Below are 25,173 nucleotides of genomic sequence, written 5' to 3'. Positions count from 1 at the left end.
CTGGATTATATTGACATTACCGTGGCACTCCAGCCCTGATTAAAACTATGTCTCTTGAAAAATGGCCAAAACCGATTCAGCTTAAAGGCTTTTTGAGAAAAAAAAATACTGATCACACCCATGGTCCAGTAAGCATCCCGTCAGTCAAAACTGTGATATACATGAGGCTGTCCACTCACTACAATGCTGTACTATTGTATAGTATGTACTGTATATCTTGCATGCTGCACTTTGACATTTTCTGTACAACCATAATGACAACAAAGTTGATTTGCCTGTGATGAAACTACTAATGCTGCATATCGACTGCATTGTTACACCTAGCTGGCGACCTGTCCTTTGTTGCGTGATTGGTGCAGCAGGTGACCAGGTGTCTCACTTTCTGTAGGCGTGCAGATTGTTTTCCCAAATTTAGACTCGATTTAGTTTTGAAATTGAACACATCTCAGAAAAAGCAGCTCAAAACGACATGCTAATGAGGTCTTAAAGGACTACTAGACAGAACAATAGCAAGAGCCCAGGAGTCTACAATCACATAAGATCAAAAACAAAGCAAAAGCTAACTTTTGTACATTTGTCATTTGCATGATTATTGCATTAGTAACATATCCCACAAATCCCACAAATTTAATTTGCCATTTATTGGCTCAAAGAGGATGTATTATTATGTTGTTTAAAAATGGGGATTTTTTTTATGAGTTTGTTTTGAAAAATATCATCACACACATTAAAATGAAAAAAAAAAGAAAAAAGAATTTGCCAAAGCCAAAGTGTTGTATAAACCTAACAATAAAGAAATGTCGGCCAATCAAATCCCACAAATAGTAGCACAACAGCACAGTCTGATGTCAGGAAAGGAAATAAAGTTATGAGATAAAAATCTCTGTTTTTGTGTTCACGTGTAAATGCAGAAATTGAGTTTTCAAAGGAGTTTTTATCTAAAACACTGTTAACATGAGGATGAAGGGCCAAAACACATAGAAAAGACTATGTTTACCAAAATGCCTGTTTATGTGTGGACAGCTTTAGTATGCTGAGTTGTGGTTATAAAAGCAATTGTGTGTAATACAGTACATATTTCCTGTTGTACCATTTACTGTTGTGTGAAATCAGCACCATAATACATAAGGTTGTAATCTAGGTAAGCTGGTGAAGTAATGTGGCATATTAGCCAACTAGCATCTACAACAAGATGGGATTCTTACAGTTTTTTCTACCTGCTACCAAAAAATTATAAACCATCTAATAGGAAAACAGTATCTGAAAGATGGACACAGCCATCCTGTTATCACTGACTGGTTAGGTCCTGAAGCTGTGAGCTTTTTGAATGCAGCTGTCTTGGATGAGCAGATACATTAGCAACCTGCTTTATCATCTATTTGACACATTTTGGGACAATAATTTTCAAAATGATCACGATTGTGTATTTAATAAAACTTGAAACCTGCAAGTGAAACCAAGTATCTCTGGGAAAGTGTGTACTGAGGTCTTAACTTAAGAGAGGAATAAGGTTGCTTTCCCAAAGACTTCCAAACCAGAACAGTCGACAGCTGCTAGCTAGGATTTTTACTTGCAACATATTGTTTTCATTCACAGGAAGTATTTAAGACTTCTCCTGAGATTATTTAAATGAATGGGGAGAGAGCCATTACTTTAATTTCATTGGTCACTAGGCCATAAATAGACAGGATTTTTTTAAATGCTTTAAAACGTTGGTGATTGTCCAAGAGCTAAAAGTGTTTCTCTTTTCCGGCACTTTTTATGTGAGCACACACTTACACGGCATTATTGCTTAATTAACAGCTCATTCCAGTCATGCTGACGTGATCAACGTCTCTGTGTCATGTCACTCTCTTATGATGTCTCTGGCTGTATTCCACTTAGCTGATTGGGTTTTAAGTTCCTGTCCTTGTGATTTTAATGTGGTAACACCTGTGCTTTTATGACAACTAAAAGTGTGTGCTGTGCGAAAGCCTATTGTACTATATTATCTTACAGAGTTTAAATGCATTTTTAAGCACATGGGGTGTGCATTTCTACTGCTATCTAACCATAAGCTGATTTCTTTTAACATCATCAGCTGCCCAAAGGATGTCTGTGTCTTTATATTACAGACTCTAATTAACAGTATAGTAATTTTATTGTGCAATTTGGACATAGGTAATTGAAGTAGAAGAAAACACGGCACTAGGGAATTGCATAAAGCGTTACCATTTCTGCACTGCAGTGCTGCACTGCTGTGTGAAAGCAGAATTACAGTGTTCCCCTCATGACAGATGGCATGAGCAGAAACGCCACATAGCTACTAATGAAACACTTGTACAGACTCGAGTTTTGTATAACGTGGGTGTGCATGTGTGTTGGTATATTGGAGGAACGGGAACAGGGGGCATAGTTGTGTGGATCTGTTGTTATTTTGTTTAAAAATAAGTCATTACCTAGAAATGGTGAGTATCTGTTTTTTCAAAAAATGAGATCTCATCAGTTTATGGATCCAGTTTTTTGTTTTCTAGTTGCTGGGTGCACTTTCTTTATCGCGCTCTTATCTACGGCACCCCTTCATCTCTTTCTGACCACAGAAAAATATATGTTTACTTGTTGAAAATGATTAAAACAAGAGTACACGGTGAAATTTAAGCTCCTTATCGCTGTGATTTCTGAAGATCTGCATCACCACATGACATTCTAAGAAGACTTTCCACCAATTAGAGAGGTGTAAATAAAGTGATGAAAAAAAGCATGAATTTTCACTCTAAATTAAAACCACTAGTCCCAGGAATGTCTGACATGCCATGTTGTTAAAGGAGGATTTCAGTGAACTTGTCCATGAAAGAGTGTCTGTCTTAGAAGCTGATTTATCTGTTTTTTAAAATGGTTTTATGTGTCGCTGGAGAGAGCACTCTTAGTGTAAGAATTTCTATGTACATATTAAAAGTCTTGTGATGAAAAGAACAATCTAAAGGCTGTTTGGCGTGTTATATTTAATCAGCCATTTTCTTGTCAGACCTTAAAAATATGAGCAAGTCCTGCTTAACACATCTGAAATAAATGCATTGAATGGCCATGAGATTATGATGTGTGCTGTTTTATCAAGATAGGATTCATTAACAGCTATTTATATATATATTTTTATTAATTTATGCACTTGTCCACTATATAAGATGTGGGAGGTCTGAATTTTTACCATCAAGTATTTAATTTTCTAGAAAAAAAGTAATGATAAAAAATATTTTCTGAAGCTTGTTTTCAAAAATTCACAAACCATCCCATGCAGAATTTATACAAGTCCGTTTCAATCACTATACCTCCATTATGTTATCGCAGCTTAATGCATGAGTCAAGCAATTAAGAGAAAAATCATTGTCGTCTTACAGTATGTTGACAGAATAAATTGCAAGACTGCTTTAACAAATTCTCATGCGTCTTGCAAAATGTCAAAGACATTGCACATGACGTATGTTTAGAGTTAAAAAATACATAATTACAGAGTTTATACTCAAGTGAATGTTTTCATTTGTACTGATGAGGAAGTAATATGTCAAAGTATGTACACTGCTTTCATAACACCTAATTAACGGTGGTGTTTTTATTATGATACTGTCACAACCTTTAATTTTCACAGAAAAATCCTCTTGTAGATGTTTATTTCTTTAAAGCCAGATGATATCAAGTGAAAACCGCAGACACTAGCAGATATTATGGATTTTCTCTAATGTATGAATATGAAAGTAGAGTATTTTTTTAAAGAGTCACAATAAACCTGATTGTTATCTAATTAGATCACTAATTTGGCAGTAAGTGCAACAATATTACCCAAGAAGTACATTTATTACCCTCCTCTATGAAAACCAAGTGCCTCTGTGCTGTATTGAATTAACTGCATAAAGCACGTCACATTGTATATTACAGCTGTGTCTCTACTAACATACCCAAGCTTCTCTGTCCCCTCAGGTTTATATGGATGGCTACTTCAGCATTTTAGCAGCAAGTCATTTCCACCCAGATGGTATGACTGTATTATCTTCAGTGTTTAACCATAGGAAGTGTGTAATGACTTGAAGATAATCGCGTTGCTTGAAATCAGTGCTTTACTTCCTCAGCTTTTATTGTCAGCACAAAATCTGGTGCCTGATACCGTACACGGGTACGCAGAAGCAAAACAGCTCTAAAAACATCTCTGACAGTGTTTACTGCCCATCCACATCAAATTCAGACTCACAGTCGAGCTGGAGTCTATGCCAGCTGTCACAGAGACAGACAATGTAGAATCACCAATTAACTTAACGTGCGTGTTTTTGGACTGTGGGAGGAAGCCAGAGTACCTAGAGAGAACATGCAAATTCCTGTGGATGCCAGTGGATTTGAACCCAGGATCTTGAAGCAACAATGCTAACTAATACACAACGTGCTTTTTACTGTATCTTACAGAATAGCCAGTGTCTTTAAATTCAAAGAATAAAACAAAATGAAACAGGTAAAAATAAGAACATGCAGGTTTAAACTGCATACTTACATGTGCTGCATTGGGCTTTGAAAACACGGTTTAGGGTCACCTGGAATTGTCAGACACACCCACACACACAGACATGATGTATAGCAATCCTCATTTTATCACGTTGACCTTCAGCAAACACAGAATAAGATATAGCCTTATAATAACTTACATCACACTAGTGATACCCAACTGTTCCAGTGTCCTCATGTTGAGCCTCTGTGTGGTAAGATTTATGGAAATATATTTTGGCAAAGACTGACATCTGCTGGTCACAACATGCAATGTCTTGTAATTAGTTGATGAGCCTTTAGTTTCTGTAAGACCTACCACACAAGACGTCGACATTTTTATGATGATATTTCCCAGCAGTCATTTTGGAAAATGGAAATGTGTAATGTAAAATAATATATTATGTATAGTATAAAATCAAATATTTATAGCTTATGTCTTTCTTTTTCAATGTCCTTACCGGATGCACTGCAGGGCTTTGTAATGCAGGTCAGTGAACAGAAGCGTTAAAACATCCTTTGACAGAGTTGCATTTAATGATTTAATTAAACCTGAAAACTTTACTTCTTAAATAAATTCTGCTATTTTGAAATAGAGTCAATAATCTTCATTAAACACCTAGATAGTATCAGTGTCAGATCGTTTAAATGTTACAGGAAAAGACAGTCTTATGCCTCTTCATTTCTAGCAGCAGAAAAAATGTGAGTGAATGGGTACTTTTTCAATACTTAATATTATTAACAGCATGTATTTAAATGCTGTTGTTGGGATGACATTTATTAAGAGGTCAATACAGCATTAATATGGTAGTTGTGAATGCATTATTTTTCAGTCATGAAGATTTTTCTTTATTCTTGTTCTCTGCAGCATTGGCTGATGCATCTAATAATAGCAGCAACATCCCAGATCTTTATTGCCTCCTTGTGGAGAATTACGTGTAATAATTCGATCACAACTCAACCATAAGGTGGCAGACTATGTGAACTCACATGGCAGGGGGTGGAGCATAAAGCATAAAAAATATACAACCTTTCTGATCAGAGTTCCAAACGTCCTCTGGCATTAACATCAGTACATAAAGTGTGTGATGGGAGTTTCATACAATGGGTTTCTAAGGTGGCTCAGTCCTTTTTTTTTTCCATATCAAGAGTAAAGCAAAATTCAAACTCTTCTTAAATCTGTTCTTTAGCAGGTCCTAAACTGTGGAAAATGCAACCTTAGGTGGACAACAAGATGACATATCAAACTCTTATATTATTTATTTATCAAAAACCAGCCAAAATGCAGAGGTAGTGTTGGAAACCTGAGTAAACCCCATTATTCGGTAGCTTGTAGAAGCACCTCTAGCAGCAATAACTTGAAGTAATTGTTTTCTATATAATTTTATCAGTCACATTTATCATTGTGGAGGAATTCTGGCCCACTCTTCTTCACAAAGAAACTTGAATTCATTGACATTTGTGGGCATTAGTCTATGCACAGCTCTCTTGAGAGAGGATTTTAGAATATATGATCAGAAATAACTAGATTGTAGAAAAGTGGTGTAGGAGCCACCTGACACAATTTTCCAGCTTATTTACAGTCCTGTGCCTTCATACAGGGGCTACCACTGGACCTGTTGTAGTTGCCACCATTATAACTACATTATAACTACATTTTCTCAGTTTTAAATTGTTGATTCTTCCTTGATCTGTGGATTGCTGCTAAAATGTTAAATGTTACAAAAGCTGAAGGAAGGCAACAACTATAAAAAGACAACCAAGAATTCAAAACTCCAAAGAATACACACTAAAACAGAATATGCAAGGACACAGGTGAGCTTGGGATAATAAATTCAAACTGGAAAACAAATCATGAAAAACACTAGAACGAAGCTTGTCATGCTATGAAAACCAAAGATTCGAAACGAAAGCAAAGAACCGGCTCACTTTAGAATAAAAGAACACAGTGATGCATGCGCTGACACAAAACCTAAACAATAAACCTTGAAAAGATAAGCATTGTTATATTAACTGAGGATTCTGAAATCAAAACAAGAGAAAATCCATGGACCGTGACACTGTGCAGTTTATGTAAAGGATTTTATCTAAAAAAAAAGTGACATTTATGCACATTGAAAGCTCTTGTGGACAGTGCTTGAGTAAAAAGGAAGAATTCCACAGTGTAATGATATTTGATGTGAGAAAAGCCCCTATAGGAAAATAATAACATCAAGCAGTTTTGAAACACTGGGAGATACTGGTATCTTTGATGCTCCTGAGTCACTGTGCTGGCAGTCTGAATACATTTGAAATATATCTTATATTCAGGTCATAATAGCTCAAGTGATCCTTTTATGATAAACAGTTTTAACTTTTAACCGCAGGCGGCAGTGTAAGGTAATTAAATGGCTACATTTCATCAAGTTCTGTGTTTTGAGAGACTTAAATAGTTCAGTTTTCCCCTGTTTTACCTCTGCTGCAGTTTAATTTAGAGGCAAGTACTACTATTAAATGTTCACTACATTAAATAGCTTTAGTTACCTGCAAAATCAGGTTAGTAATGGAAGTGCAATTAATGAAACAAATGGAAAATACATAAAATTTCAATACATTAACAAATGTATTTTTGTGCAATTGTGTAATTTTGTATGTAATTTTCATGTTTTTTGTAATGATGTACTTTTTCCTCAGCTGTATATACATCCATTACAATTAGCCTCGCTTAACATAAATAAATGCTTAGTGTAAATTTAGATGCATAAATCTGAAATATGCCATTCTGTTTAATAAGCATGTGATATGAATATTTGTGGATTGTCCCTGTAGGACCTTTACTGGTACCCGGTTACTGCAACCAAGAGTTAGGTAATGTTTTGGATGTTTTGTTATATTGAAATCAACTTGTACGTTGGCTATAAAAATGTTTTTAATAGGTGCACAGTTAGTATTGAGATACATGATAAATAGATGTTTTTGTTATTGGAAGAGAGACTTAAGCAGATTGATACACAGAGAAAAGTAGATGCTTGTTTATTCTACTGACAGCTAAATAACAGTAAAAAAAAAAAAATCCACTGAAATGCATGGGACATCTGAAACAAAACATCTCAAAATTTGCCACCAAAGCCACATATTGTGCAAAGCTGTAACAAATAACAATATAAATAACAAAATGTGAAGGGGGAAAGAAAAGAGTGTCCAGTTCACATGAATGAAAGCATGGGTTGTTTTTAATATGATTCACCATGGCACTGACATTTTCCCCAAAGAGAGCAATATGGTGACCTTTCCTCATGCCACATCTCCAGTTTGAGATGTGTCAGTGTGACAAATCAGATAAGGCTGAGCTAAAGCCTCAAAAAGACTGGGGAAACAGAAAAGAGTCAATTATTCATGACTGTTTTGTTTCATGACAGCTACTAGAAAGCATAAAATGTCACAGGTGCCTTCTATCTATCTATCTGACATATAATTAGAATATTTACTTATGCATCCAATTACAAACTGGTTAATTGTTCTGTTTCAAGAATTAAAATGCACATTTTTATGTATTTTAAGTTATATTTTCTGTTAAAAAGTAAGATAGACCACCACTCTGTCTCCATGCCCTTAGGTGTAAAACCAATCAAACCTAACACAACAAGGCTGTGAAAGAAAAACAATATATTTAAACACAACGACAACAATTAAAGATGCATAAACAAATTACGAAAGAAACAGGCTGCTAAAGGACAATATAAGCAATAAAAATAGAAATATGACTTTAAAAACTAATTATCTTATAATAAACTGTTAATGATATAAAAAAAAAAATAGTGGGGGTGGCTTAATGATTAACCGAAAATTAAACATATGCAACTTTTAATCTACTGCTAACAATACGCTTTCTATAAACACCATCATTCCCTGAATACCACCAAGATATATTTTTTTTACAAATAATATCACAAGAACAGAATTAGCATACATGTGCCAGTGATAATGTCCAGCACAACCACCATGTCTGGATTCATAGCAAGCACTTTTATATCTCTATAGTATAAATATTTTGTTCGACTTTAAAGCAAAATGATGCTCTCTTCTCTGTCTCCCTCCATTTCCTCTCTGACATCCTATCTGGGTTAGCATCCATCTTATTTGACCTTGAGCAGACCTGTGAGACTGCATGCTACTGCATCTGCTTCATATGGTTAATATACATATACAGGTTTTTAATACCTTGTACAAATTATACCTTTATAACTAATTTTCTTTAAAATAAATGGACACAGATGTCACATATGTATTTGTAAAGTTTTTGTTTGTTGCTAAATTCTCAGTTTCCAATGCCTTTTTTAAAATATATATGAATATTATTCGTTTATTTGTTTATATTTGTGTGGGAACAAGTGCTCTCATGAACATAATCCACAAAACTCACATGGTTTTATTGCTGTTCCCTTGGTAACAAGCAAACCCTTGCCCTTTTAGCCTACTGGCACTCGTGTGGATCGTACCACTTTGCGGACGTAGGGTGGGTGTCAGAAAATAGAAGTTAAAGAATGCCTACTTTTTGCCACTAAATCATCATTTTAATAATCAACTTAATGTATAAAATGTCTCCATACAATAAATTGCGCCTTACGCTCGGGTTGAAACGTCATACGTTTAATCATTGGACGTTTTCAGTCTTTTTATGGCACCCAGGGACACCCCTTTATCACACTGAACTGACGGTCGTACAGTAAGCTGTCAAAAGCTTGTTGCTTAAATCTGTGCAGCGCTACAAACTAAAGAAATTAGGTCGGAGACGTGGCGGAAATAACGAGCGATAATTCTCAGAACAGGGCGAGAAATAAAGAGGCTATTGAAAGGAAATTTCGGGAACACTTGACATATTGTTTTCGTTAGTTCGGTTGCCGTGTCCTAGCTGGTGCGTGATTGTCGTATCCTCTGGGAAGCAGCTCGTTCGTGATGATGAGGTAAGCAGGTCCCGTCTTTCTGCTACCAGTGTGGCTAATGCAAGCTAATGCATGTTAATGTGAATGTATTTGTAATTGGGTTTTAAAGCTGAGACTTAAGCATCCTAGCAGTCTCAAACTGTGGTAATAAAACTGCGTGATACAATAGTGGCAGTTAGTTGACTGCCATTGTACTAGTAAGCCTTAAAGTATTTTCTTACAGCTTTAAATCAAATTACAGTCACACGATATGATTGTATTTGTTGTTGTAGCACACCTACAGCGGTGCTTCTTATGTGCATTTCCTCGTTTAGTCTGAAAATGTGACTATACATTTTTAAAAAAGTAGACAAAATGATTCCTACCTGGGATACTCGGAAGTGCCATTAAGACACCGCCATTCATCATAATGTCAGCAGTAAGTGGCTACACCCCTGAACTGAGAAGGATGATGAAATAATTTAAATGTTAGAACTAGAGCTGAAAAATAACACACACAAAATAAAAAAGGCTTATTACTATTATCATTGGGTTATTAGGGGTTTTTAATACCAACATACTGACCTGCACCTAATTCAGGGTATGCAGCTAATAACACAGGCCTGTATTTATGATAATTAACTGTAAAGGGTGTTTAGGATATACACAGATGTGCTGCATGCTCTGTGGTCAGGTTTATGCAGAAGCTTTGTGCAAGCTTAAAAAATAATTTATTTCACATGCATCATTGTTCATCCCTGCAGCAGCAAACTCTGGAGGCATGGATCAAGTGTTGAACTCCACGTTCTCTAAGTAATCAGATTGTAATCATAAATAAATGGTCAACAGGAAGTTTCACATGGCAGATCAGATTCTTGTTCCCTATTGGACAATTTCTAACTGGGAGGGTCTTCCCAGAGGCCAGCTCCCAGACAGGAAGGGGGTGGCTGGAAATGTTTTAGTCAGAGCCTGGCAGAGAGTCTGTTTTTCTTGCTGTGAAGAGAAAATCTTTAGTCACTGAATCCATGGGACAGAAAGAAGGGTAAGAGTTGTTTTTTCTTGTCAGTATATTTAGAAGTCAGCAGCTTGAAAGTTGTGTCTCCAGCCTAGATTCCAGGAAACAAGAACAAGCATTTTAGTGCCGAATGAAGTGAGAGAGGTCGGTTTTCCTGCTCTGTTTCCTGACTTGCGCCTAAAGGAATTTGCTGCAGCGTACTGTTAGACCAAGGGTTGCTGCAAAAGAAAAGGAAGAGCAGCAGAGCAAAACAGCTTTTGGAGTACAGTATTTACTGATAGCTTTAGTTGATCTCAGTAGGATAAAAAAAATCAAATCATGCAGATTTAATCAGCTCATGAGTTGTCCACCTTTTCTGTCTGCTCAGCAACTTCCTGTGTAGTTGCAGGTCTGACTACGCAGTTTGTGTTTGACTCCCAACCAGCTTAGCAGTATATAGAGAAGTAGAAAAAAATGAAGTGGCTGCAATAACTGTATGACTCTTGTAAAGTGTAATTAATGGATCCTGATGAACAAACCTTGGTGCAAATGTGTCATAACCGTGTGTGCTGTTGCAGCAAAACTCTGATTGTGTGATCTGGTGTCTTTATAAAATGCTAATGCTTTTATTTAGGCAGCATAACTTGGAGAAGAGTGAAATGTGTAGGCATAAAACATCTGTATTCCCCTTGGATTTCCCACAAAATGATGAGAAGGAGCTCCATGGTGAAAGATAAACAGATTTTTTATGCCTGATTGCAAAATGTATGACCTGTGCTTTGCTGATTCAAACCTATTTTGTGTAGTTGTATGAGTTTAAATGGATGGCATCTGCCACTTCATTGTAATTCAGTTTATAGAGGAGGCAGACTAATGGCTTTAAATAAAGAGAGGAACAGATGTGAGGTGGTGAGTGGTTTGCAGGTGTGTGCAAAGTCTCTTTTCTTGATAAAGGGCTGACAGCTTTGTATGAGCTGAACTTTTATTACTTACAGAGGAATTCTAACAATATGAACTGTCTGCTCTGCGCTATCGTCATGGTGGCATGTCGGTGCAGTGGTTACCTCACTGCTAGAAGGTCCTGGGTTTGAACCTGCCTTTCTGTGGGGAGTTTGTTCTCATATTTTACTTAACATCTTAACGTATCTTAATATGCCCACTGAACAGACTAATGATACCATAATCACAATTAACTTTTTTTTCTTTCAGATCACAAACAGAAAGTGCCTTTGAGAAGATATCTCCGACCTGAAGTTGGTTCATGTACATTGCTGCCCCTCGCTTCTTTTTTAAGTTGCTGTCTCATGCACCAACACAGGATACCTCAGCTCAAGCCCTTGTCGCTGGTTTGCACACTTTCAGCACCTAAAAGAATGAGAATGAGCCATAAAATAGAGGATAACAAGACGGAGGCTACTGACCAGCGCACATACGACAGAGTAACAATCCTGTGTTGAGATCATTGTTCAATCTCTGTGGGCGTTCTCGGCTGTGGAGTATGCACTGCAGTCTCTTGCTGTAAAAAACACAGTTGTTCTTGTTTCGAGGATAATTTTTCTTTGATTGGCTAGTCATCTGATTGTTCTGCTCCTTCGGATGGGGGAGTCATCTGGTTGTTTTAACAGAGGAGAGGACTGTATTCAGAGCTAAAAGCTGCGATTAAGCTACAGCTTCTGGTGAATTAGTCTTTCAACAATAAGAGTGACTTTTAAAAGTTGCTTTAAAGTTAAAACTTTTGGACATGGCGTTAAATATTTCTTCAGCGAGAGACACAAAATGGCTAACTCTGGAAGTTTGTCGACAGTTTCAGCGAGGAAACTGTTCACGCACTGATGAGGAATGCAAATTTGCTCATCCGTCAAAGAGCTGCCAAATTGAAAATGGAAGAGTTATTGCCTGCTTTGACTCATTGAAGGTAAGACATATTAATGATCTTCTATTAAGTGTCAGAAAATAATGCCCCTGTATAAAGAAGTATGAAAGTAAAATAAGACTAAATGGAAAACTGGATTTTGTTGTTGTTTGCTAACAGTGTAATTGTGTAAGTTACTCATATGTTTAATAATGTAGTGCTGGAAGTACGTGTCAGTTATTAGTTCATAAAAGTGAAAGAAAAATAATTATTTCTTGGGGTAGAAAAAATTCAAACATACTCATTTCCCATGTTAAGTGGTGATAATAGAGAAAACAACTGTTAGCGTCACTGTTGTATAGTCAGGTTTAAGTTGAATATTGAATTCTCAGAGCCCCTCAGTGCATTAACCGCCCCAAGCATCCAGCCTCATTTCCCATATTGCTCTACTATTTGTGAAATCATAGGTAATACCACTATTTCCCAAAGACTGTACGGTAAAATCTAATCACTTATCCAGATGATTTAGGTGATAGAAGAAGAAAAAAAATCTGGCAGCCAGATGGATTACAGTCAGTTTATTCTCCTGCTTGCTCAGTTGCCCTGAATGAGGTGGGGGCATCCTTAATCCACTCTCACACATTCACCATCACACCAAAATCCAGCTTTGCCTCCAGGACTGTCCTCATGTTGACTCATCTCCTTACCGACTTGCTACAAGTTTATACATAGCTCGCCTGTAACTCCCGTGGACATGGGCCTGAATGCATTAATAGAATGAATCTACTTCATTCCTTCATATAAAAACATTTATTGTTCATCTTGATTATTATGACTGTCAGTGAGCTGCACCACTCTGCAGTCCGTCATCCTTTTTCATAAACTAATCATCCCTCCTTGGTATGGTAGGTCCAGCCTGCTGGCTAAAAAAGCGACCAGGGTCTTCATTCAGAAAACTAATTGACACATTCAGATGCCAACAGAATAATGGAACAACAGATTAATGGGGTGCATATCTGAAAGGCGGGTTTATTAGTTCAGACATTGGCTTTATGTTGAAGATAAGTGGCACCAAGCACTTTTCAACTTATCAAAGTGATTAGAGGTTTCCATAATATTTATTTTACTGCAAAGTAGTAGGGCAGAAATCTATAATTTCCTTTGTAAAAGATTGTATTACATTTTGCTCATAAAATATTAAGGTGAGAACAGATCTCTGCTCTGAAAAGAAAAGATACAACTGCAACTATCTGCATTTCCTTCATATTGATTAATATGGAAATTTAATTATCATAATTATAATAACCTGGATTTGAATAAGAAGAAAGAAAGAGAAAGAGTAGAAATAAATTATATTCACATATAAAAATGATCTAAACTGATTGTCCTGTCCACAAATAAAATGCTTGTTTTATTTGACCAACAAGCAAATATTTTCAAAACTACTTAATTTACTGTTACATGAGATAAAGGATACCCTAAAATGCCTTATTTAGGATTTTTATTTGTCAAATTAGCTGAAGATTTTCTAACAAATGTTCATTCATTGCTCTAAATAAAATGTGCAGTTTGCTCAGAGCCAGACTAAAATGTTTTTTCAACAGGGGGAGTTAAGGGGAGTATAGAGTTTCTACTGGAATTTCGAGAATGAATGTCAAGCTGTGCTTTTCCAATTTTTAGGAACTCTGTCTAACTATGTCAAAGTTTACAATGATGTTTTGTAGTATTGAGCCCTTGTTTGCTTAGTGAGAGCTAGCCGTTCAGAGACATGCTTTCCTCTTATTTTTCTGTTGGCTTTCCTGCTGACATTGTTGCCATACGATTTTTGTTCAATTCAGGGTTGTAGTGTAGGACATGTCAAAACAATTACTGTTAACTTTCCCATTCACCAGTGAATCCTAACACAATTAATGTCATCATACTGAAGAATGTGCACACTCTTTGGTACCTACCTTTTTTCTTTATAGATAAGACAGATTAATAACCAGTATTCAGAACATATATATACATATATATATATATATATGAATGTCAGATGAGCAGACATGAGTCTGAGAACTTAAATATATAGGAGAGTGAACGCTCATCTCTGGGATCTCAGGAATGGCTTTGATTGGCTCATATTGAGGGTAAAATAAATAAATAAAGGGTTTTTCAGGTTTTATATTTAGGCTTAAAAATAAACTGCTGAAATATACTACCGTTAAGGCTAAATGAGTTTAAAAAAAACCCTGTGTAATTAGCCAATGCATGTTTTAATGCACAATATATGCTGCACAAGTGTTGCATTCAAAGCTGATGTTCAGTGACTATGCAGTGAATGATTTTAGATAGTAGGTGGGTCGGGTAGGATTGAGAATTGTGTAGTCTGTGAAATTTTCATGGGAAAAATCATTTAACCCGCTGATTAACACTTCTGAGTACCAGCTCTGAGCTGATCTGTGAGAGTCTAAATAAAGGATGTAATGCAACACATAATCTGCAACAGTTTATTCTTTTGCATTTTTCAACACTAACTGTCTGCACTACAAGTAAAGTCTTGTGCCTGACTCAAGAACATTTTGACATCCATCATTGCAATGTAAAATGCTTTATTCTAGCCACGACTAGCTGTCACATCATGCAACACAGCACCGCTGACAGTGGAGCCTGAGTGGGAGAGCTGTGGAGAAAAAACATGTTGACGATTACGTTTCTTTGAGACAATCTTACAGGATTTTGATGAAAACAAAACATTTATTTTTTTCTCAGTCTTTTGATTCAGCAACATTTTTATTCTATCATATTGTAAAATTTCTTTATAATATGAATGAGAATGCTTCTATTTCACTTTATATTTTCTCTGAATGCAGGGCAGATGCTCAAGAGAAAACTGCAAGTACCTTCATCCACCTTCACACTTAAAAACCCAGTTAGAGATAAATGGGCGCAACAACCTCATCCAGCAGAAGACTGCAGCAGCTGTGTTTGCCCAGCAGATGCAGCTCATGATCCCTGGACCCAGCCTGCAGCCTGTGGTAAAGTCCTGGTTCAGGAGGAATTTTAAGTCAGTGTGATGTGATGCTGTTGGTCTCACATGTAATATGTATGCTCTTTCCTCATAGCCAACATTTACGCAGGGACTTGGCACAAACGCTGGTCTCGGTTATGGTTCATACATGACACCATTAAGCCATGGAATGAGCCTCATTCCTTCAGACATCCTCTCCAGCACTCCGGTTCTTGTTCCAGGGAGCTCACCTGTCTCAGTCCAGTGCTCCTCCTCTTCCTCCTCCTCTTCCTCTTCTTCTCCCTCACAGAAGCTTCAGCGTTCAGACAGACTAGAGGTATTCATGCACACCAAGGTGTGACTTCACATGAAAATACATTAGCGCTTGTGCGGTTTCACATAATCGAGCTACACGTTTAAAAGCTGAACTCCTCTTGCTCCTCTCAGGTGTGTCGTGAGTTTCAGCGAGGAAGCTGTGCAAGAGGGGAGACAGATTGCCGCTTTGCTCATCCCAGTGACAGCCCAATGATTGACACCATGGATAACACTGTCACTGTTTGCATGGACTACATCAAGAGTCGCTGTTCCAGGGAGAAGTGCAAGTATTTTCACCCGCCTGCACACTTGCAGGCCAAAATCAAATCCAGTCAACAACAAGTCAATCAGACGGCAGTGGCAGCACAGGCCGCAGCTGCAGCTGTGGTAAGTCAGAGTGTTATCCTTCTGATGACTGATAAAGTGTTCATCATTGTTCTGTCTATGAAATTGCTGAATGTGGAGCGCTGCATATTTGTAAGCATGTGTAATGGTACGTTCAGTGCAGTTGAATAGAATCTCCTCTCAAAACTTTAAGCAGCAACTCCTGAAATAGTTTAATATCAAAGAAAAGCATCAGTATTTTTTAATAAAACCTTTTTTATAAGGGATAAAACTTAAAGGACACAATATTGATTTCCTATGTAAAACTTAAGACAGCTCAGTCTGACACCTTCCTCTCTGTCACAGATTTATGGCCTTATATATAAGGCCCATTGAGGGTTATACACTGCCTACTTTGGGGCATGCATCAGATGCATCAGATGTTTAAGCTAACTGAGAAATGTCCCTGATGGACTGAGCTGCATAAAGCAGTGCATAAAACAGACAGATCTGTTACATAGTCTGAGCAATTTTAAAATGATCCTCTTCATTAAGTCTTACAGCTACAATTTTTCTTGGCTTGTTTTTAAATTGCGTCATTAAGTAGCATTAAATAACCTTTAAATGTAATGCACAATCAGGCTTCTCACAATTTCTATTAACTTTTCTTTAGTGCAATATTAAAGCCACATTGGCTCACTAAATTATGCTTCTTTGGCCTCCATTCTACTTAAAAATCATGTCTAGCATACATCATCTTGTATGGTTAATTCTTTTCCATACATTTTTATTTAGGTTGTAGTTTAAGTTGTTAGTTGTAGTTTAAGTTGTTAGTTGTTTTTATGTACTGTACAAGTTAAGGAGATGTCTGTAATTCACCCAAAAGCTTTAGTATGAATGCAGTAAATGGAGCTCCACATACTGTGCTTTATGACATCAGGTGCATGGTTGTTTTAGCTTTTGATTTGTGGTACTGCCTTTGCTACCTTCATAAAACCAAGCCATCTTTCATTTAATTATGAAACTGTTCAGTGCTTGCTGTGCATTATATCAGTATCCTGCACTTGAAGTCATAAAACCAGCGTATGTGTTCCAAAATCCTGTTGTGTTCATAGTAGGTTGTGTTAATATTTTGATTAAAATTAACAAACTTTTTTTTCTTTCATTTTAAGCATTGTTCTCAAACTTGACGTATAGTTTAAGGCTATTACACCCTTGTTATTATAATTCTTTGTTGCCAAAATGATTCATTAACTGTACATGTTGACCTACTAATTAAGGAATCTTTAGTTTAATGTGTCCTTACTGTGCATGAATATTGTGTTTTATGTGGTATACTACATTCAGGTTATTTTTGTTTTGTTTTCCCCTTCTCACCTATCCACAATGCTGTCCTCCATGATGCACCTCTGCTTGCTGTTACCTGTATGTTAATACGCTTGAATCCCATTGGCCCACTGCCATCATGTGCTCGCTGCCTGCTATTAAAAGACTCAGTCGACTGCCAAAGCAATGAAGCGACCCCTCGAGGCAACTGTAGACCTGGTACTTTCACCTTTTGCTTTGCATGTAGCTATTAATTGTACTGTGAGAACTTTTCATTTTTGTCATTGGGGTTTACGGCTTCTTCAAGTCTGATATTGCCCTTGTGTACATGATCTGTCAGCATGGGTATTTTTAAGTGCTCAAGTTGTCAAATAAGTTTTGGTAAATGCATTACTCCAGTCATATCTGTGGTAGTTTTTTTCATTGTGTCATCTTTATATTTTAGTCATGTGTATCATTTTTTTTAAAGATAAATACTAACATATCCTTTTAAAGGTGTGCGTAAGAGAAATATGGGAAGTGTCTTATTGCCTCTTGTCACTTTGCAGGCCTTTCCCCATAGTGTTCTGCAACCCCTACCAAAGAGACCAGTTCTTGAGAAGAGCAGCTGGGCCAGCGCTCTCCTCAGCCCCAGTTTGTTGCACTACCAGCAGGCTCTGGCCAGCTCACAGACTCTGCAGCAGCCCACTGCAGCATTTTATCCCACAGGTGAGCCTCCAAACTTGCTATGAATTCATGGCTAAACTAGATTTTCATGTCTGTCTCAGTGCTTATTGGGATTAGATATTGTTCACAAATATCACACATGTATTGCTCTTACTTAACTAAAGACATTTGCAGGGATCAGCAGCACTCCTTGTGAACAGGTCTATTATATCAAAGCTTTCAAAAAAGGGTGTGACTCTTAATCCTTACACTAACAAGTTTTTGACATGTCACTGCAAGATTCTTGGCTTTATCATAGCTTATAATTAAACTTTGTTAAACTCATATTAAGAAAAGTAAGATTGTTATGAAAAACAGTTGCTCTCAGTTACTCCAGTAGAACCAGTGAACTATTAAAGATTGAAGCAGTGGTTACAACACAAATTGATGACCTCTTAACAACCAGGGCGGGTTCTTCAAGGCAACAAGTGTGCTATATGTCAGTTGGCAAGTCATGGTCATAGACACACCTATATGGGGAGAAATTTGCCTCAAAGAATTACAAATGTGTACAGTATGATACACAAGTGTAAACTAAGATTGACAAATGTGTGCAGTGATTTGTGTGTAACTTTTGAGGACTCACAAATGTGTGCTCCTATCCACGCACCTATACAAAGCAATTTGACCACACGTAAAGCTATTTTACAAATGCGAATATTTAAACCTGACTAAATACTGATCATTTACGCACAGTTTGTTAAGTTCAGCTTCACGAATCGGATAATTTTCTGTGTATACAAATGTCTAAAACTACACGTAACATCCCTCTCGCTCACTTACAAAACCATGTGAACTAATCTCCTGATATGCACAGATCACATCGCATGCACATGTGGGCTTTTGAGACATATTTCACACTGTCAGCTTCGCACAGATCCATATTTATAAGCTGTGTTCATGTCCTGGTGTAAAATCGGGATATCTGGGCTTCCTGTGTTTTCTTTTGGGGGGGCTCTCGTGTGTCATACTGTACACATTTGTAACCCTTTTGAGGCAAATTTCTCTTCATACACCTACACCTCACCTAATGCGACCAGTGTAAATGTCTGGTTTGAAAAGGTCTGTTTGCTTGCAGAAATTTCTCTTAAATGTATTCTACGTTAATGCGCCTGTTTTGTAGATGGAGTGTGTTACTCAGCTTGTATCCATCAGAACAAAACAATGCTGCATTAACACAATGGGCCTGTTTAATAAAGTAAAGATCTGTTTATGTGGGCTTACACCAGTATTGACCATATTAATGTATGTCGATTTTGTTAAAGACCTTTTCTTTTTTCACCTGTAAATCACACAGGTTCTGTGTTGTGCATGACTACAGCTAACGGCATTGGTAGGTGGCTCCTCCGTGTTCTTCTTTAACCATGTCCTTTTGTAGTAAAGAATACATTACTTTGTCTGGATAAGGTAGAGTATACTTACTATTAACAGATGAGAAATCAACACTTTGAATCAGGAAACTGCATGAGAGCCACAACTGGAAATAACAGGACATTATTTTAGTTTCTTAGTAAACATTTTTAGCTTTATGTTTCATTTTTTGCCTTTCTGATCAGAGCCCTGTATATGCTTGTAAAATTATTTTAAATAATCAAAGCACAGTAAAGAAATGTAAGCACTTTTGGTTTATTCTGGATTGTGATTAGGAAATTTGATCAGCATCCCATAGATTTACCTCATAGTTTATGCTCTTTAATGTTTTGCATTAATAGCAAAACTCTGTAAATGTTGTATTTAAAAAAAACAACAACAACAACAACAACAAACACATTGATCACCTCTGGTGGCATAGTTTACATGCCATGTCTTGTGGGATGCCAGATTATGGACAGATTTCCTAATTTTATCTCTTATCAACCCTCCTTTTATGTTTTTCCCCTGCTGTCTCGCTTTGCTGTGTGATCACATGCCATCTGCTGGCCTAACCCAATGATGGCTTGCTGCTAATGTCATTTTATATTTGCTTGGCAAGAGAGAGAGATACATTGCTATGGTTACCATAATGCTCCACCTCCCTTTTCATTGCTTTCATGGTTCCCTTCCTGAAAAAGTCCCCATGATGTACAGTGCTACGCCTGCTACTGTCTCTGCAGCAACTACTCCCGCCACAAGTGTCCCCTACGCAGCAACAGCACCAACCAATCAGGTTTGCTCCTTTTTAAAGCTTTCTGTCATAAATCCTTGAGCTCTAAATAAGTGCTTCATCTTTCAATCAGGGGAGTTGCTTCATCAGCGTAGAGATGCCCGGCTTGCATTGCAGCATTAAGCTTTCGTGTACCTCGTAGGCCAACTAGGCTGCATCTCATCCTTTCCTTTAGAGACAAAACATATTTCTAGCTCTTCCATCTGCAAACTGTGGTGTCGCTTATATTCTCTATTGCATGTTTTATGCTTTGGTTGATGTCAGTGTCTTTTCCAACACAAGCTACAGTATACAGGACTTAACCATACAGTTCATGATATTGGTTAATGCTGACTTTCTGTGTGCCACGTTTTAACATAAGATTTTTATTATTCGTATAATAAAAAATATTATTCACATTTTCTCAATTGGCTACTTTGAAACATTTAATATTACGATTGGCAGAATAAATCTAAAATATTTGGTATTCTTTACTTTGACTACTGTTGTCCCTTTTTAATGTTTAATGAATGAAGTCATATGCACATACGAATAAATTAGTATTTAAACTTTGTCATGACCACTGACATGAAAGTGTGGAGAAGTTTTATTCATTTGAAAAAGTCTTTTGAAACTGAAATTCTAAGTTTTGATATTTTTAAAAAAAACTGTTAAAAAAAACAAAAGAATTATTTTATTTTGAATAAATTTGTTTTCATGCATTTTTGTAAATTTATTTTGTTAGAGTTTTCATGTATTTTTTTATTTCAAATCTAATTTTTTCAGTTTCCGATTTTTAACCCCGATTTTGTGTTGTGGGCATGTATCAAGGGGGAGAGGTGGGGTGTAGACTAATGATTGACAGCTTCTGTGTCACATTTGTTACAAGTTTAAAATGAGCATTTTGATGGAAGATGGCCATCGCTCCTTTACAGGATGCTGCCGGCACCAGCCAACAGCCAACATGGTTTCCTGGATTATCCTATGATTGACTATATTGATTAGTGAATTTTTGTAACATGTTGATATTGCAGGTGCTATGAACTCCGTATATACATTAGGTTAAAGATGTATTAAGGTTTAAAGGTTTAAATAAGGTGGGGGGATTCTAATTTCAATATAATGTACAGAAATGAACAGGTGACTTTTAGATTTCTCTACAGAGTTCATAGCTTTTTTGCAACCTACCACCCAATCAGATAACAGTATTCCTTGTTGTAGGGGTAATTTTTTTTCCCCACCTGTATGTATATCAATATGTTTCAAATATTGACCCATCAATGTAGTCCATTATAGCACAATCTGAAACTGTGGCTAGTGCCGGCAGCATCCCATGAAGGAGCAATGACCATCTTCAGCCAAAATGCTCATTTTAAACTTGTAACCAACGTGACACAGGAGCTTTCAATCACTAGTCTACGTGTGCAGCTCTCCTTTGATACACGGCCACAACACAAAATCACTGTCAAAAGTCTGACGCTGAAAAAAAGGGTTTGAAGCTGATGAATAATTGAAACTTTTTTAAAAACTGTTTCAGTATCTTATTCTTATCTTATTCCAGTGGGGGGGTTTTTTCTTCTAATTTTTCTATGTAACTTTGCACTGTCCACTTTCTGCTGTAAGAAAACAAATTTCCCACATGTGGGACTAATAAAGGTTATCTTATCTTATTTTAAAAAGGGCATAAAACAATTTATTCAATGTATAAAATAATTCATTTGATTGTTTAAACACATTTTTTTAATATCAAAACTTATAATTTCAGTTCCAAATCACTTTTGCAAATCAATAAAACTTTTAACCTTAAATTAGCTCCAAGGTCAAGCCCCATTTGTCCTTAAGAAATCAAATTGCAGGAAACAGTTTTTATGCAAGTTTTTTTTTAGACCAAACTGATTTTTAAAAATGTGTAAATAAATAAATAATGTTTCTTTTGAAGTTAGGCTGAAGTCGTGGACATTTTTCATGATTGTGGAAAGTATTTTGTGGTGATCTTTTTTTTTGTATATTAAGAGGATAAAGTTCATTTCACTTAAACTTTGTATTTTCATATCACTTAAGAGTGAGTTCCTTAATAATCTTTGTCTTGTAACAAAGGCGATTGTACAGTATACCTGTTGTGTGAAACTACTCAGTGACTTGTCTTTGCCTCCGAAACAGATCATCCTCAAGTAATCGCCAGAAACAGAAGCCAGTGCTGTGTTGCTGCTGTTAAGGGTCCCGGGCAGCCGTTCTGTAAATATTCTGTTAACAATACACACAAAATACAAGAAGCTGCATGCGGATAACATCTCCGACTTTATCTGACATTAATTTGATCTGTGATGATACATTACATGCAGTTATAATGAACCTCTACATTATACTGTGATAGGTGTCAGAGAGATTGTTATTGTACACGCCTTTGCACCTGCTAACATGCACCTTCAACAATCAATGTGCATTATTTATTTGTTATCTAAACTAATTCTGATAGGGTTATGGGTGCATTTAGCCACCAATCAAACTTAAATACAACAGATGCTACAGAGAAATAAACTGGCAGTAGTGGCATAATACTAAATGAGACGGTAAACAACAGAGATGTTTTAAATAATGTAAATATTTTAATCATTTCTCAGTCTGTAGACAGTACCTGTTAATGTCAGGTGTAAAGGCGTCCTATATTGTAGATTATATTGCAGTTTTATCATCATCATATTCTTTATTGAATGTGTTATTTAAACTGAGAAAGTTTTGTTTTTGATGTTAATGATTGCTCATCTAGTGCCAGATTTAACGTTTAATCAAAGAGAAAAGCACTTAATTTAACTTTAAACTTAACAAAACATTGTGTATATAAAAAAAATGTAATCTAACAGCAGGTTTATGGATGTCCCTTTAAAATGCTCTGAGTCCCTCTATACTTCACCCAGAGTAATGGATCAGTGCTCCACCTCCTGGTGTGCCTTTGCATTACATATACAGATTGTTTTCTGTCTTTTCTGAGAGAAATGAAATGTTTTATCCGTTCAAAGCAATTTTGTTTTTCTAATTTAACACCTCTTTAGTAAATGTGCATTATTGCTCAAGACAATTGCTGACTCACTGATGGAACTGTAAATACTTTTCACTTGTTCAAGTTGATATAGCCTCCACAGCCATGAAAGTCAGCTCAGTAAGAGTATGAAATTACTGCTGCTCATATTCAAACTAAAGCTCTTGTGATCCTGTGAGGGTTGCGTGTTGAGTAGTGTCTCAACTGTTAGTCTTAATGTTGCAGTCACTTGTCAGTACTGTATTAATTGAAGGTTACAAGTGCCTAAACAGTTGTGCATGCAATGACTAAGTATATTTTAAAAGGTTTGTGTGGAAAAACACTCAGTAAATCTATTCCACTTAAGACATATACATTAGGATTAAATCTACATGTTTTTGCAATACCATGTAAATGCAGTGGTATTGTGTGTGTGGACCTGTTAGTTAGGCTTACAGTTTGTTTTCACTGATGCTTTAATGTGTATGTTATTCAGTTTAATTTTCAATTTAATTTGATTTTCTTTCATTTTTACGACAAGAAAGTAGCAAAAAGGGTCAAATACTTTTTGTAGTAAAGTAGAATTTAAGGAGGCAAACATTTGGTGACATGTAGTCATGAGAGATTGACGCGGCATGATGCAGTTACTCATTGCTGTCTACTATCTAGCAGCAGACAGGGTGGGCATTGTGTCTGATTAAGAGAAATATTGTTTCTTTCTTTTATTAGAATTTTAGTTATCTCTTTTGCAAACAAGGTGTACAAATAGAAACCTTTCCTTGAATGTTTTGCATTTCTTCACTTTTTCATTATATATTTTCCTTGTGATGTTTTACATGTCAATAGAATTTACGAGCATAATTGCATATTTTACTAGTGTAACGTTAGTTAAAAATAGTTTTAACATGTATTCTTTTATTTTGTGATGAATGCAATTTATTAAAATTACTTTAGGTCTGCTGAGGGTTTCTCAAAGGACCTTGATCTGTTAGCCTGTTAAAAGCAGTCTTGTGTCCAGGGATTGATGTTGGACAAAGGAGAAACTTAAAGCAATTCATCCTTTTTGCTGCCTTGTCACCTGTAAGGGACAACAAGCTTTTGTATGACCAAGGCCATAGGTTTGATTTTTATGTACAAAAGTGCATCGTACAGGACATGTTTTCCAAAAAAGAAAAGAAGTAATTTTCATAATGGTGTAACAGTAGTTTGTCATTTATTGTCTGATTTGTTGCTGAGGGCAATCCCAAGTTGCAGTGATGAAAACTGTATTTTTGTAGGTGGTAGATTAGCTGTATCTCCTCACAGTAATTAGATTACAAACTTGGATATTTAACTTTATTATTATATAGTGAAACACTGTGGGTAAAACAGTGCATAAAAGAGAACTTTTGAAATGTTAGTTTCGTGTTTGTTAAGGCTTCCCTCTGCATGTTGAGCACCAAACTTAAAAATGTATTTGGCTTTCAAAATATAATTGCTTTAAAAGTTTAGACTGCTATTAGACATACAATATTTCCCCACTTATTTATTTTACTTTCAAAATAAAGGCATGTTTTTGAATGTTTGTGTTACGTTATGGCAAAACGTTTGAATGTCATGGATCCACCTGCACACAGAGGTTGTTTGAGATCTTGATCGCCCAGTCAAAACGATGTGAACAGTAAGAATGTTTGGTCTGACTGACTGATGGAAACACTTCTCTTAAGCACTTTTTCTACAGTCAGACAACTGAGAAGACAGGCTTTCTGTGAACTTTGCCTTACCTTTGGTGTATTACTGAGTCTGTATTTGTTCACTAATTATGATTTCTTTGTCGTCTAATAAATAGAATAAACTTCACTGAACCTTTCTCTTAAATTAAGATACACACATTTCTAACATGAGGTCATTATTACAGATTGTAACCACACCTGAAATGGCTGATATTGATTGGCTTGTGGGGTTGGCTAGCATTTTATTGCAATCTGTCATATTTAAACACTGAAGCCTCTGGTTAAGATGTCACGCGACAGCTATTTGGATCCATCCTGTTCTGAATGCAAACATTTTCCCCAAAAATAATTGTGTATAATTAAACATTTCTTGTGGATATTTTTTGTTCCTGTAAATTCTAAATTGTGTACAAT

At 36.3% G+C, this 25,173-nt stretch overlaps 1 protein-coding gene and 1 long non-coding RNA gene across 5 annotated transcripts; one reads left to right on the top strand and one right to left on the bottom strand.

The window, feature by feature from the left end:
* Nucleotides 1–10,289: 10,289 nt before the first annotated feature.
* LOC116322882 (muscleblind-like protein 2a) lies at nt 10,290–24,886 on the top strand. 4 transcript variants are annotated; one of them, XM_031743090.2, is made up of 10 exons: nt 10,290–10,446; nt 11,608–12,313; nt 15,103–15,267; nt 15,355–15,576; nt 15,687–15,941; nt 17,370–17,423; nt 17,753–17,912; nt 19,207–19,242; nt 19,961–20,055; nt 22,192–24,886. In XM_031743090.2, the coding sequence occupies exons 2-10, from the start codon at nt 12,140–12,142 to the stop codon at nt 22,204–22,206; spliced, it is 1,176 nt and encodes a 391-aa protein (XP_031598950.1). In that variant the 5' UTR covers nt 10,290–10,446; nt 11,608–12,139; the 3' UTR covers nt 22,207–24,886. The 4 variants fall into 4 exon arrangements, with proteins under 4 accessions (XP_031598950.1, XP_031598952.1, XP_031598949.1 ...); XM_031743092.2 differs by lacking the exon at nt 17,370–17,423; XM_031743089.2 differs by lacking the exon at nt 19,961–20,055.
* Nucleotides 14,480–22,247, bottom strand: LOC120433450. Its single transcript, XR_005608568.1, has 3 exons — nt 22,146–22,247; nt 19,332–19,386; nt 14,480–14,912 (listed from the first exon to the last, which is right to left on the bottom strand). It is a non-coding gene; the product is annotated as an uncharacterized LOC120433450 (long non-coding RNA).
* Nucleotides 24,887–25,173: the final 287 nt, after the last annotated feature.

This window comes from Oreochromis aureus, linkage group 16 (genome assembly GCF_013358895.1).
Source record: "Oreochromis aureus strain Israel breed Guangdong linkage group 16, ZZ_aureus, whole genome shotgun sequence".
NCBI classification, from domain to species: domain Eukaryota; kingdom Metazoa; phylum Chordata; class Actinopteri; order Cichliformes; family Cichlidae; genus Oreochromis; species Oreochromis aureus.
This window is presented reverse-complemented; position numbering and strand designations above follow the sequence as displayed.

Excerpts from the sequence above, each read along its gene's own strand:
- LOC116322882 (XM_031743089.2), top strand. The coding sequence starts at position 12,140 with ATGGCGTTAAATATTTCTTCAGCGAGAGACACAAAATGGCTAACTCTG. Across the intron at positions 15,268-15,354 it reads GACCCAGCCTGCAGCCTGTG|CCAACATTTACGCAGGGACT; the intron begins GTAAAGTCCTGG and ends CTTTCCTCATAG. Across the intron at positions 15,942-17,369 it reads AGGCCGCAGCTGCAGCTGTG|ACTCAGTCGACTGCCAAAGC; the intron begins GTAAGTCAGAGT and ends TGCTATTAAAAG.